General features: G+C 43.4%; 1 protein-coding gene across 3 annotated transcripts in view; it reads right to left on the minus strand.

The window, feature by feature from the left end:
- The window catches only part of SFT2D1 (SFT2 domain containing 1), a 39,817-nt gene that overhangs the window by 12,353 nt on the left and 13,555 nt on the right, over positions 1–13,909 (minus strand). For 2 of the 3 annotated variants that reach the window (XM_027833256.3, XM_037895137.2), the window contains exons 2-3: positions 11,454–11,540; positions 5,568–5,650 (exon numbers count right to left, since the gene is read on the minus strand). In XM_027833256.3, the coding sequence (XP_027689057.2) occupies positions 5,568–5,650; positions 11,454–11,540 (170 nt within the window). The remainder of the gene's footprint in view (positions 1–5,567; positions 5,651–11,453; positions 11,541–13,909) is intronic. The other variant, XM_037895138.2, reaches the window with a different exon arrangement.

The raw sequence follows: 13,909 nt of genomic DNA on the forward strand, positions 1-13,909 counted from the left end.
CTAAGTAGGAAGATTTGTCAGGTTGAGTATGACCAATGCCAAACCTGTACAGAACTTAAATTTTCATTTAAAAAAAAAAAAAAAAAAAGTTTCTTGCCCTTCCAGTTGCAAAAAACCCCTCAAGCCTCAACTGAGCTGCCAGGCAGTGAAAGTATCTGCTGCTATTACACAGTCAAACCTGCAGGGGAACTCCATTCTTAATCTGGTGATGAGATCAAGCATAAAGTAGAGGAACACCTGCAGCAGCCCTTGCTGAATCCTCCAGCCTTTCTCTACCCTGTGCCTAACTGAAAGGGAATGAAGGTCAGCAGCTCTTCTGTTCTCCTCCTCCCTAGGCCAGGTCTGCTCCTTCCTCATGTTGTCTGGCAAAGAACAGGCTCAGAATAATCCTGTTCTGCCACACTGCAGCTGGACTCAGCCTTCTCCTCCTAGATATAGGCAGGAAACAAGATATCCAAGATCCTTATCCTACTCCAGAGAGGGGCCAAAGATTTCATCTGCTCCAATAGCCCCTCCCTAAAGGAGAGTGGTGTTAGAAAAGAATGCCCTACCCCTCCCTGGAAAAATGAGGTCATGGGACTTGCATGTTGAGTTGCCAGGACAAGTAGTGAGGTATCTTCTACCTACAGAAGACATGAGATCTGAAATAGAGGTACTGAAGACTGCATGAATGTACTGAGATTTCACTGGAGCAAAGAGGAGAGCAGATAAAAGAAGGAAAAAAACCCTGAAGAACTGGTGGGAAGAGAACTGATGAGGTGGGGTGAATGGAAAATTGAGTGGTGTCAGAACTGAGAGTGACTCAGGATGTTTAAGACAGTCCAGGTTATTTAGCAAGCAAACAGCACGGGGTATTTGTGAGGAACAGGCATGGTGACTCATGTGAGCATATATCCAGAGATATGAGAATGAATGGGACCAGGGACCGTGATGGAAGAAAGGGCTCTTCTCATCTGCAAGAGAATCAAGTCCTAGGTAAGTGTGTTTCCAATATGGGGTTTTGGGGGAAAAGAGGTAGATTGAACGTGTTGATTCTGGGAATGACAAGCAAGAAGATTTTAGCACAAGATGGTAACTAAAAAAATATAACCCCAAACAGCCTTGTAAAATTGTCTAAAGCAACTTGAGACTACATGTGCCCTTGCGTCCGTCCCCCTTGCCAATTTACAGTTTGCATTACATCTTCCCCATGTTTTAAATGTTTCTCACCCTTTCTGCTGTGTGAAAGTGCCATACAAAGAGAAAGTAAAAATACAGAGTAAACTGAGAAAAAGACAAGCGAATTTCCTCCTAATCTAAGGTACTGCTTTAAGAGAGCAGTAAGAGCACAGATAAGATTTTTAATTTGTCAATGGTCTTTAAAAGAAATGAAGGAATCCTGGAATTCATTCATCTTGGTTCACAGGGAATTAGTATTACTCATGAGGGTTAGCAGCAGCCAAATGGCTAATTTAATTTGGATCACTGAAAATATATCCTGAGGCAATGAGACAAACCATATTTCCTCTTCTGTAGGAAGAGACACAAGAAATTAAGTACACGAGGTGGGGGGGGGAGAATCAGTTTTACCTACTTCCAATGTGAAAGAAACATCAGCATTTTTAATATATAGAATCGATAGTATAACTCAGGGGTCGGCAACTTTTCAGAAGTGGTGTGCTGACTCTTCATTTATTCACTTTAATTTAAGGTTTTGCGAGCCAGTAATACCTTGTAACGTTTTTTAGAAGGTCTCTCTATAAGTCTATATATTATATAACGAAACTATTGTCGTATGTAAAGTAAACAAGGTTTTCAAAATGTTTAAGAAGCTTCATTTAAAATTAAATTAAAATGCTGATCTTACGCCGCTGGCCTGCTCAGCCCGCTGACCGCCTGGGATTCCGTTCACCTAGGCCGGCAGCAGGCTGAGCGGGGCCTGCAGCCAGGACCCCAGCTGGCAAGTGGCCGGCAGCCAGAACCCCAGACTGGCAGTGGGCTGAGTGGGGCCAGCGGCCAGGACCTCAGACCGGCAGTGGGCTGAGCGGCGCAGCCCGGTGCTGGTCTGGGGTTCCATCCATTGGCTCCTGCCAGCCAGGGTCCCAGCTGCCGGCTCTGCTCAGCCTGTTGCCGGTCTGCGGTCCCGGCCCTGCGCACATAGAGTGGGTACCTACCTTCTCCCTGGTTCTAGCCCATTCTCTTTCTCTCTCTCTGCCCTGAGCTGAGGGTGGGAGTGTACTGAGAACAGGGCTGGGGGTGAAGGAGCAGGCTGGGGGTTGGGGTGTAGGGTCTGCCCAGGAGCTAGAATGAGGGAGGGGGCTCAGGGTTGGAGCAGGAGGTTTGGGTGTGGAGTGCTTACCTGGGCAGCTCCCATTTGGTGCAAGGGGTGCAGGTAGGAATGTGGGGGGGGGGGTGCAGGAGCTACTGTTTGGTGCTCAGGGTGGGAGTGAGAATGTGGGGGGTGCAAGAGTCAGGGCAGGGGGCGGGGTGTGTGTGAGGAGGGTGTGGGCAGGCTGGGTATACGTGGGGGGTGCTGGAGTAAAGGCTGGGGTCGTGGGGGGTGCAGGGGTCAGGACAGGAGGCTGGGGTGTGAGGGGGGTGCAGGAGTCAGGACAGGGGGCTGAGGGTGTGGGCTAGGGTTGTGGGGGTGCTCCCAGCCCCCTGCCCAGAGTGGCTCACGGCAGGGGGTTGGAGGGAATATGCCCTGAGTCCACCCCCCTTCCCCAAGGCCCCGTCCCCACCTCTTCTCTGCCTCCTCCCCGGAGCAGCGAGTGCACTGTGGCTCCGCTTCTCCCCCTCCATCAGCTGATCTCGGCAGGGAGAGAGAGGAGGAGGGGAAGGAACCCAGCACACTGGGGGAAGAGGCAGGGGAGGGGGGACCTTGCCTGCCCTGCAGCAGCAGCCAGCAGGACCAAGTTTCTTCACCCTGCCCCCACGAAGGGGGGGAGGGGGGAGAGGCACAGAGAAGAGCAGGCCGGGGCAGGCAGGATTTTTAATGGCCCACTGCTGCCTGCCGGGGTCCCGGCAGGTAGCAGCGAGCCATAGGTTGCTGACCCCTAGTATAACTTATACAAAAAGGAGAGAACTGATCTCTTTTATTAAGAGTTGCAGTTAATTTGTCTAGCTCATCTCTTTCAGTATCAACTGATGGGTGAAAACATTTTTTGTTTAAAAAAAAAAATCACACTGTTTGTATTTCTATAGCACCTTAGAGTACCTCACATTATTTAACATTAATCTCACATGTAATGGGAGATACAGTGGATGACTATTGCCTTCCACTGCATTGCCAGATGGGGAAGAAAACTGTCTTAGAGGAGGAGTTAAGTGACTTGACCAAGGTTGCATGAAGTCAGTGAGAGCCAGGACCAGAACTACAATGTCTCCTGAATCCCACTTCTGTGCTTTAAGCACTCCACGTTTATTTATAATGTTAACCTTACTACACAGCATTTACTTACTAAATAGTTTTATTTCATGATACTTCTGAATGTTTGGAAGAAATAGCACACAGTGGTTTAAGAGCATTTAAAATGGGGATCAAAATCTCAGGGGAGCAGTATTATATTCGTGATTTGGTAATAATGAAAAACGGTTTCAATGAGATTTTTCTCCCTTCTGCATATTAATTTTGTTTATGTAGTTTAAAAGTGAAGCATTACAGCTGTAGCTAGAAGTAATACAACCGGAACAATACAGTAAATGCCTGAACTCTACTGAAAGATTTGGGTATACTGAGAAGTCTCAGAACATTGGGTGATGAGATGTGTCATCTGTGCTGCAATACCTAGATTTAAGACCATAATAATGAGCTTGATGTCACTACAAGACAGCTTGTGCATTAGCTAATTAGGGCTATAGTTAATACTAGAGTAGCTATTCTGCATTTTTTTATGTTTATCATTACACAGTTACAGTACAAGACCAATCTTATATTGACCTCCCTACACCTCATGTGTACATATCATTGCCATTAGTTGTGTTGCAGACAGATGCCTTGATCTGTTGCTGAGGACAACAAGTCATAATTAATGCTAAGTTTTAGTCACGGGTCTTTTTAGTAAAAAAAAAAGTCATGGACAGGTCACGGGCAGTAAACAAAAATTCACAGGTCCGTGACCTGTCCATGACTTTTTTTTCCACTAAAAAGACCCGTGACTAAAACTGGGGGGGAGGAGGTGAGAGAGGAAGATGCTCAACGGGCACTGCAGGTGCTGGGAAGGGGTATGTGGCCAGGGGGGCCATGGGTGCTGGAGCAGGGTTGGTGGGGCTTGGGCAGCTCCTGGGGGTGGAGGGAGGAAGAGGGGGTCAGAGGGCTCCATGCGCTGCCATCGCCTGCAGGCACCGCCCCCCACAGCTCCCATTGGCCAGGAATGGGGAACCATGGCCAATGGGAGCTTCGGGGGAGGTACCCACAGGCAAGGGCAGTGCGCAGAGCCCTCTCCCCAGGGGCCACAGGGACGTGGTGCCGTCTGCTTCCGAGAGTGGCGTGGGGCCAGAGCATGCAGGGAGCCTGTCCTAGCCCTGCTGCCACCCCGGAGCTGCTCCAGGTAAGCGGAGCTGGGCCGGAGCCCACACCCTAAACCCCTCCTGCACCCCAAGCCCCTTCCCTGAGCCCCTTGCAACACCCCACACCCCAACCCCCTGTCCTGAGCCCCCTGCCACACCCCAGCCCCCCGTTGCACCCCTCCTCCACCCCAACCCCTTGCCCTGAACCCCTTCCTGCACACTGCACCCCCTTCCACACCCTGCATTCCCTCCCTCCTGCATCCCAACCTCCTGCCCCAGCCCAACATTCATGGCCCTGCATGCAATTTCCATACCCAGATGTGGCCTTCAGGCCAAAAAGTCTGCCCACCCCTGATATAGGGGAATGAATTCAGCACAACTTTACAAGGCCTCTTTTGTAGTTTAGCAGCAGCAACAGAAAGTTAAGTTTGCTATTCTTTTTCCTGAGAGCACAGCCTCAAAAGCCAGAGTATCAGCAGTATGGCAAGGCATCTGCCTGCCGGAAGGAGTAGTGGAAATAGATAAAATACAGCAGAGTTTTAAATTTTAAAGTTAAACAATTTTTAAAAGACCATACCTGGTCTTATTCTAAGCCAAGATTTTTCATGGACTCATTTTTAGGGTCTCCCAGACTCGTTTTCCATTAAAAAAAATAAGATTAAAGGAGCTCTGGTTGAAAGCAAGATGTTTCCTATCATAAGATGCCCATATTGCGATGCCTACATTAGTGATTAATTACTGAAATTGGGTGTGAGGAGATGGCATACAGAAGTCTAAAACCTATAGTCTACAACCTGCAAGCCAAAGTAAATAGAAATCAAGATGTATTTATGAAGTGATCATAAAAACCACAATATAATTGTGTAGAAGAGTGAGGGAAATAAGCAACTGGTATATTCCCATTGTAATTAGTGTATTAGTAACATGAAAATGTGAAGTGCAAGATACATATGACCTGAAATTATAAACAGCATTGTTCTTCACATTTGAATATTAATGTTACACATAAGTTTGCAGGTAGAAATTCAGATTCCAAAATGGTAGAACTTATTAGTAATAACTAGGAAAATAATGCATACCTGGCTAATGCAGCGATATTTCCTATGGTGTAGAACACTGCAAAAAGTTTCAGCCCCGAGGGAAGCCATAGAAATGCTGTCCCCTGCACAAGAAAAAAATATTTTCATACTTTCAATTGATAGCCCATACAGTTTAGTGTCTGAAAATAAATGTAAACCATAAAATTTAAATCACAAGAAAGTCACCACGACCTACACTAGTCCTACACTGTATTCAGAAACTGCACTAACCATCCAGCAGATGAATACCTCCCTCTACTGGCAAGTGAGATGCAATGATTTAATGTATTTAACAGAGTCTCCCTAATGTTATTGCAGAGGTGTGAAAATAAATCCTATCAATATTACTAAAGTCAACATTTGTATAAGAGGCCTATTTCACAGGTACTTTTAGTAGTAATTGTATAGATGTTTACTTTTTAGGTTATTATACAGACAGACTTTCAGTTTCTTTAAAACCCATAATTCCAAGTTAGAAGCTCCTGTACATTATATGAAAGGAAGACATCCATGAAGTTATAGCGAACTAATATCCACAGTCCCTCCAAACCCACTACAAAGGAAGTCCATCACTTCTCCCACTCACACTCCAATCATAACAGTTCTAAAAAAAAGTCTGAGTTGTCAAACTTCAGCTGGCAGACCAAGCATGTGCATGGACAGGGGAGGAGACGTTTGAATCAAGCACCTCGCTATCAGCCTTGTTGTTTAAACCAGGGGGTTGATCATTCAAACCCCTCTGCAGATCAGAACTGCCATAACTAACATGGAAGAGAGGCAGATTCTAAAGGTAACGAGATGCCAACCCACTTAGCGTTTTTTCAGACAAAACCAATACCTTAAAACAAACCAAAAGGAGGACAATGTAGACCAGAGCACAAGCATAGTGTTCCATGTAAAAAGTATCATTTAAGCAAGCAGCGACATTTTGCATCAAATACGGTTTGAGTGATCTTACAGTGAAGACCCAAGTGCAGCTCTCTAAATGACAAAGGAGTGGATGACTGTGGCTAGGTCCAGATAAAACTGTGCCACGCCCAGATAAAAAAAGCAACACAGGGCCTCTGCTACTTGATCATCCAGAAGTGGCCAGGAATACTTTAAGACTACCAGGATGTGAATATGACAAAGCAGAAGGCATTCTCTTAATGGAGCAGACTGCCAGTTATCCCAGCAGCTGAGACTTTCTCCAGGCTCATCTCTCTTATCTGGGTTAAACCTCAGCCACCTAGCTCTTAGCCAAGCCCTAATAAAGGTTAGATCCTGGATAAGTCATTTGTCTGCACCAACCAGACCTGCAAAAAGAGCAATGTAAAGCTAGGCATCATTCATATATAGAGACACTGCAGTCCACCTACTTCATTCACGATGTTCCCAAACAGCCTCACAAACTTTAAGGCCAGAAGGCACCATCACGATAATCTCATCTGACCTCCAGCACATTGCAGGCCACAGAACCTCACCCACCCACTGCTGCAGTAGGCCCATAACCTCTGGATGAGTTACTGAAGTTCTCAAACCTTGAGTTAAAGACTACGTTACAGAGTATCCACCATTTACTCTAACTCAAACCAGCAAGTGACCTGTGCCCCACACTGCAGAGAAAGGTGAAAAATTTGCAGGGTCTGCCAATCTGACATGAGAGAAAATTCCCTCCTTACCCTAAATATGGTAATCAAGCAGATCCACCAGCCAGACACCTAGGAAAGAATTCTCTGTAGTAACTCAGAGCCCAGCTCATCTAGCGTCCAATCTCCAGCTCTTGGAGGAATCTGCTAATAGCAGTCGGGGACGGAAATACAGAACAGAGGAAAGGGGACAATGGAATTGTGGGGAACCTACATGAATCTTCAAAGCACATCAAATTGCTTTGTACAACCAGCTTCACACCTGGAGAGGCAAAACCAGCCAATGGACTCAAAATTTTTATTAGGGCTGTCAATCACAGTTAACACTGTGACTAACTGAAAGCAAAATTAACATGTATTAAAAAATTAATGTGTTGTTTGCATACCTGAGGGTGGGGCAGGAGACATCAATAGTGGCTGAAACACTAGCCCATGGCTTCCCAGGCAGCTGGGGCTGAAGCAGCCCATGCTAACCTGAAGCCCTGTGCCCCAAGGGGGGCTGAAGCCCCAAGAGGGATGAATCCCAGAGCCCCCAGCCATGACCCTATATTTGAAAATATAGAAAACCCCCCAAATATTTAAATAAATGGTATTCTAATATTGTTTAACAGTGTGATTAAAAAAAATGATGCAACTGATTGCAATTTAATCACGCGATCACTATTAATTTTAAATCGCTCGACAGCCCTACTTTTTAGCAGTAATCCAAGTGAATTTGAGCCTAGCATCAGCGTCCCAGATAATTCTCAGATTGAATGATTATTTTGTACGTTGATAGCAGTACTGATCACTACAGTAGCATATTGCCACCTCTCTGAATATTTGGTTCCCTTTGCATTCCTCTACCAGTTCTCTGAGTGTCCCATTCTTGCTTGCCTTCCATGAAAGACAGGGCAGGAACTATTACTAGCAAGTAACATTATAAAAAAATGTAAATGACTTCACTACTACTTAGGGCATGGCTACACCAGAAACTTCCAAGCGCTGTCATGGAAACACTCCCGTGGCAGTGCTTTGAAGTGCGAGTGGGGTCGCAGGCAAACCCTGGGAGAGCGCTCTCCCAGCGCTCCTGGTAATCCATCTCGACAAGGGGATTGGCTCCCACCGCTCGGAGCCTGTCTACACTAGTGCTTTAAAGCGCTCTGACTTGCTGTGCTCAGGGGGGTGATTTTTCACCCCCCTGAGCTAACAAGTTACAGTGCTATAAAATGTAAGTGTAGACAAGCCCTTTGTCTTGTATCACATCTGCTTCAAGTACTCTACAAGACGCCTTCCCCACAGGGTCTGAATTGAAATAGGAGATGCCCCTCCACTACCCCTCCCGCACCAAACAGCTCCGTCACAGGCACATGTAGAATTAGTGGCTATGTTCAGCTAACTGTTCTAAGTATTTCCTGGATAGAAGTTTTTGAAATATTTCAGCTTACAGCTATTTCTACTTCCTAAAGACCGCAGGTTGCGCCGCATCATTCAAAACCATACAGAAATCGTGTAAGAAGTCAAACCAGCATCACTTGCATTTTCCCAGGACAGAGATGATGTGTCTCCATATGCCTCCACTTAACACCAAAGAAAATATGTATTCTAAAGTGACAGTGAAAGCTGCTCTGCCATGTGCTTGAATGTGCCTTTAATGTGAAAAAGGGTCAAATTAAATAAGATAAATAAGTTACCATTTTATGTTATGGCCAATAAAATAGAGCCCACACTATAGGCATTCACTCTTGGGAGATAGAGATCACATGGCAAGTCTAAAGCATCTGACAAGGAAGGTTTTATTCCCATTGTCACATACTGTAGAGGGGAATAAACTATGCCTGCTTCATTTCTTAATATGAAACGTCACTTCTGCTAAGTTATCTTTGTGTTTCATACTTTATTAAGACTCTGATAGAGAGAATAAGACTTATTTACTTGATTTTCATTGTAGAGAAGAAATTTAATAAGTCCTTTGCCTGAAAAGTGTTTCTATCCTTTGCGGTTGGAAGTCATGTTATATCAATATTGGATCTATACTCCATCAAAAAGTAGTAACTTAAACCACACTGCTTTGCAAACAGTTCTTCCAACCTACATTTCAACTGACCAGTTGTGCTTTTTGGGTGATGTCACAACTATGCACCAACACTCACAAGAATTTTACTACTCTACACATAATGGGTGGAGAGATTTACACATTAAATGGATGGTTTAAATAAAGGTGTAAATACTCACAAAAATTACTGTTCCAAACTGTGTACCAAACAACCACATTTAGAACTGTGCAGCTGATTTTTCAAAAATGACCACTGATTTTGGGTGCCCAACTTGAGACATCTTTGGCTTAAATTCAGAAATGCTGAGCAACAATGCTAGGTGAAGTCAACAGGAGTCAGATGCTCTGCACCACTGGAAGTCAAGACAAAGGTGTCTTAAGTTGGGCAAGCAGAACTAGCCATCTCTTCTGAAAATGGTTTCAGAGCGTTAGCCGTGTTAGTCTGTATCAGCAAAAAAAACACGAGCAGTCCTTGTGACACCTTAGAGCAGGGGTGGGCAAACTACGGCCCGTGGGTCAGATGCAGCCCGTCAGGCTTTGGATCTGGTTTGCAGGACTGCCACCCCTGGGGGCCTGTGGCGCTCCCAGAAACGGCCAGCACCATGTCCCTGTGGCCCCTGGGGATGTGGGTGGCAGAGGGCTCCGTGCGCTGCCCTCGCCTGTAGGCACTGTCCCCTGAAGCTCTCATTGGCCGGGAACAGGGAACTGCAGCCAATGGGAGCATCAGGGGAGGTACCTGCAGGCAAGAGCACCGTGCAGAGCCCTCTGCCCTCCCCCGGGGACGTGGTGCAGGCTGCTTCCAGGAGCAGCATGGGGCCAGGTCAAGCAGGGAGCCGGCTTTAGCCCTGCTGCGCACCTCTGCCACCCTGGAGCCTGCCCTCTGAATCCCTCCTGCACCCCAACCCCTGTCTTGAGCCCCCTCCCTCACACTGCACTCCAACCCCCTGCCCTGAGCCCCCTCCTGTACCCCTCAAAGGTATACATTGTCCCCAAATCTGAAACAGTTGTGGGTGAGGACAAAGTCCAGCCACCAGGTTTGCCATGACATTATTGGGGATACTGTTCCTGACGGCTTGTAGTCCATCTTTGTGTGGAATGTGGCAATTAAAAGTGGCAATTCTTCAACAACAAAAAACTTCAAAAACAGACTTCCAACGAGAAACTGCAGAACTGGAATTAATTTGCAAACTGGACACCATCAAATTAGGCCTGAATAAAGACTGGGAGTGGATGAGTCACTACAAAAAGTAATTTTCCCTCTGCTGATACTCACACCTTCTTGTCAACTGTTGGGAATGGGCAATGTCCAGCTTGATTGCATTGGCCTCGTTAGCACTACAAAAGTAATTTTCCCTCTGATATTCACCCCTTCTTGTCAACTGTTGAGAATAGGCCACTTCCACCTTAACTGAATTGGTCTCGTTAACACTGACCCCCGACTTGGTAAGGCAACTTCCATCTTTTCATGTGCTGTGTGTATACACACACACCCCCACACCTTACTGTATTTTTCACTCCATGCATCTGATGAAGTGGGTTTTAGCCCACGAAAGCTTGTGCACAGATAAATTTGTTAGTCTCTAAGGTGCCACAAGGACTCCTCGTTGTTTCTTCTGAAAATGTTATGTTTGATGAACAAGAAATTGTGAAGTATATCACAGGTTTTTGCTTCAAAAGTTATTGCCCCAGTTTGCCTGTCTCTCAAAGCATCCCCTCCCACTACCTCCTCCCACCACCACCTGTCCTCCCTAGGGCATGGAATATAGCTTAATTCAAATTTAGTGGTATAAACTATTTTCAGTCATTTCAACAATACACATTATCTAGCAAAATTTCATTAATTACACCAACAACTGGGAGATCAATTGCAAGTTACTGAACTTTGTGAATCAGCAAGTGGACAAAAAAAAAGTTTTGCTCAACTATTTTGGTTACTTTAAGTTCGTTTTAATTTAAAATACTACATAATGTACTAGGAAATTTTGTCAATATTTAATCCTTTTAATAAGAGATGTCACTAGACCATCTACTGTAAATAGGGGAAGACTACCAATAGTGTGGATTATAAAGTATCAGATCCAGCAAGGAATTGAATCCTCTTCATTCCAATTGAAACAATAGGAAGAGGATGCTCAGCACCCCACCAGATCAGGCGCAGAGAATGAAGATTAGCAAGATTCTACCATAGCAACTTCATAAAAGGTAGAAAAAAAATTCACTTACAAGAATGGAACAGAAAATGCCAGTTGCAAAACATATGGCAAACCATTTCACTCGAGTACCAAAACTAAGCGTTGAGGCATCAAGGACCTTGGGGGAAAAGAAAGTCGAAGATTAGAACAATATATTTTGGACAGCACCTAAAACTCAAATACTTCTTTTGCATTTAATGAGCTTTAATAAGTATATTCATCTTGATTTCTCAACCTGCAACAAGTACTTACTTTTTACCTTGCTTGCCTAAGAAATCTCACATGTTTAATTTGTTCCAATTTAAAGATGGCATTAGCAATTTGATTAGACAGGTTATTTTACTCCACTTTAAAATTATATGCATACCATGACATTCAAAAATAAATGTTGCCCACACAGATAAACAGACCTACCCATCACCAAACTGTTACAACTAAATCATGTCATGCCAAACTACTGAGACCATTTTCTGCACAAGTTCACTCTAGTGAGCAACTTGTGTTTAGCAGCTGTCAACTAATTTCCTCCTTTATACTATATGGAAGAGAAAGAATGAATGATCTTATACACGTTTTTTAGTGGACATTCTAAACATACAGCTTTGTACATCCCTTTAACAAAGCTACCATTTTTGTTATCAAACAAACAAGGCAATCACATTTTGCTGCTACAGAAACAGAACAGCAAAATGGAATGTGTGCCAAACTGAAAATTAAGATATTTAAGTAATTGAAGAAGTATAACAAAATTTGACACAGTCCAGTTCGTTTGCTGAGAAACCACTCCCAAAATTAAAACAAATGAAATTATTAACCTGCATAACTTCAGGTATTTTCTGCACACCTTGCTATAACCATCCCTTTAAAACAAGGGAATTGTTTTTAAACACACTACTGTATGCAATAAGTAGTTTAGGTGGTCTTGGTTACAGACTTTGCAAATAAAATGTATCAAGAGACCAGTTAGGGATGAACCTTAAATTCACTCTAGTCACGGGAATGACGACTTCAAAGCACCACATGTTGCGGAATAGCAAGTCCAGCTCTTCTTGATTTTGTTCATTATAGCTGGAGGGTCTAAAAACGCACCTGAGAGTTCTACACATTGACTAATCAGGGAGTGCCACATCGCAAGCAGTAATCTCCATTTCCATTAGTGCTTCAAGTTTGGCAACCAAGAAGCACAACATAGGATAATTTGCCTTGAGCACAGTCAGTGAGTTTAAATTTATACTCAACTGCACCATGGTCAAATAGTCTACAAACTAAATCCTAGCTCCAATTTACCTAAGTTGACTATAAAGGAGTTGATTTAGCATATGCTAAATCATACCTTCAAACTCTGCCTCTCATTTTATGTCCTCACTTTCAGTTTTGTACATACTTTATAGTGATTTGACTTGACCGATTTCACATTCTGTATTACATGGATGACCCATTTCCTGCCTAGATTCTTCAAGAACAATGTTCAGCAGATTGTAAATCTGTAAATTTAATTGCACATCTTTTTGAATCTTTATTACCTTAAAATACAGCATGTTTACTTTACACAGGTTTAGATTCAAGGATGGGGAAGTCAGAATATTATCTCTTCATGCCACTACTGATTGCAAAAATTAACAGGTAGGTTTTAAAAGAGATTCTTAAAGAAAATAAGTTCATAGTCAGGTTAGTGTGAATGCTTGACTTTTTTTTTTAGGCAAAAAGCTAAACCAAATTCTAACAATAATTAAAAGTCTCTTTGGCAAAAAAAAAAAAAAAAAAAAAAGACTATTAAACAATTGTAGAAAGTGCTCAAACCATTAAAACTGTTATTGAGATAGTTTTCTTCAGTGACTTTATTTTTTGGTAAGCATAACACAGATTTAAACCACATTTGTAGTATAAATTTATCATTTGATCAAAGCTAGGATTTCAAATGATTTAACATGAGGTGGATTTACCTATATACTACTGCAGTTAAAAAGCAGACCATTTAAAAAAGATAAAAACATTCAGAAGTACCTTATGTGCCTAAGTCCCAATGACTTTCAATGAAATTTAAGCTCCTCGGCACTTTTGAAAATTTTACCCACCATCAGGTCCACTGTTATCTATTCAGTTAAACAGTTCTGGACCGTTTAAAGTAACAGGTCTTGTCTGCAATGTGACTTTATTGTGTAAAACTGACACAATGTGAATGAACAAGATAATTTGATTTAACCTGGTATGACCACCTAGAAAGAGTTTCAGCAAAGCAGACACTACTGAAAAAAGTTAAGACATTTCCATCACTTAAGTCAGAGAAGACACATAAAAGTGATATTTCAACTCAGACTTGAAAAAATATATAAATATTAAAAATTATGTCTTTTTTTAACTGAAGTTTTTTTCCCATGGTAAACATCTAGACCACCACAGAGCCACTATTTGTCATTAAGTCAATTTATGTGAAGAGGGGAACTTAAGGCAATATTGATATCTTAGGGTTTGTCTACAAAGATAGTA

This window comes from Chelonia mydas, chromosome 3 (genome assembly GCF_015237465.2).
Source record: "Chelonia mydas isolate rCheMyd1 chromosome 3, rCheMyd1.pri.v2, whole genome shotgun sequence".
In the NCBI taxonomy this organism is placed as follows: domain Eukaryota; kingdom Metazoa; phylum Chordata; order Testudines; family Cheloniidae; genus Chelonia; species Chelonia mydas.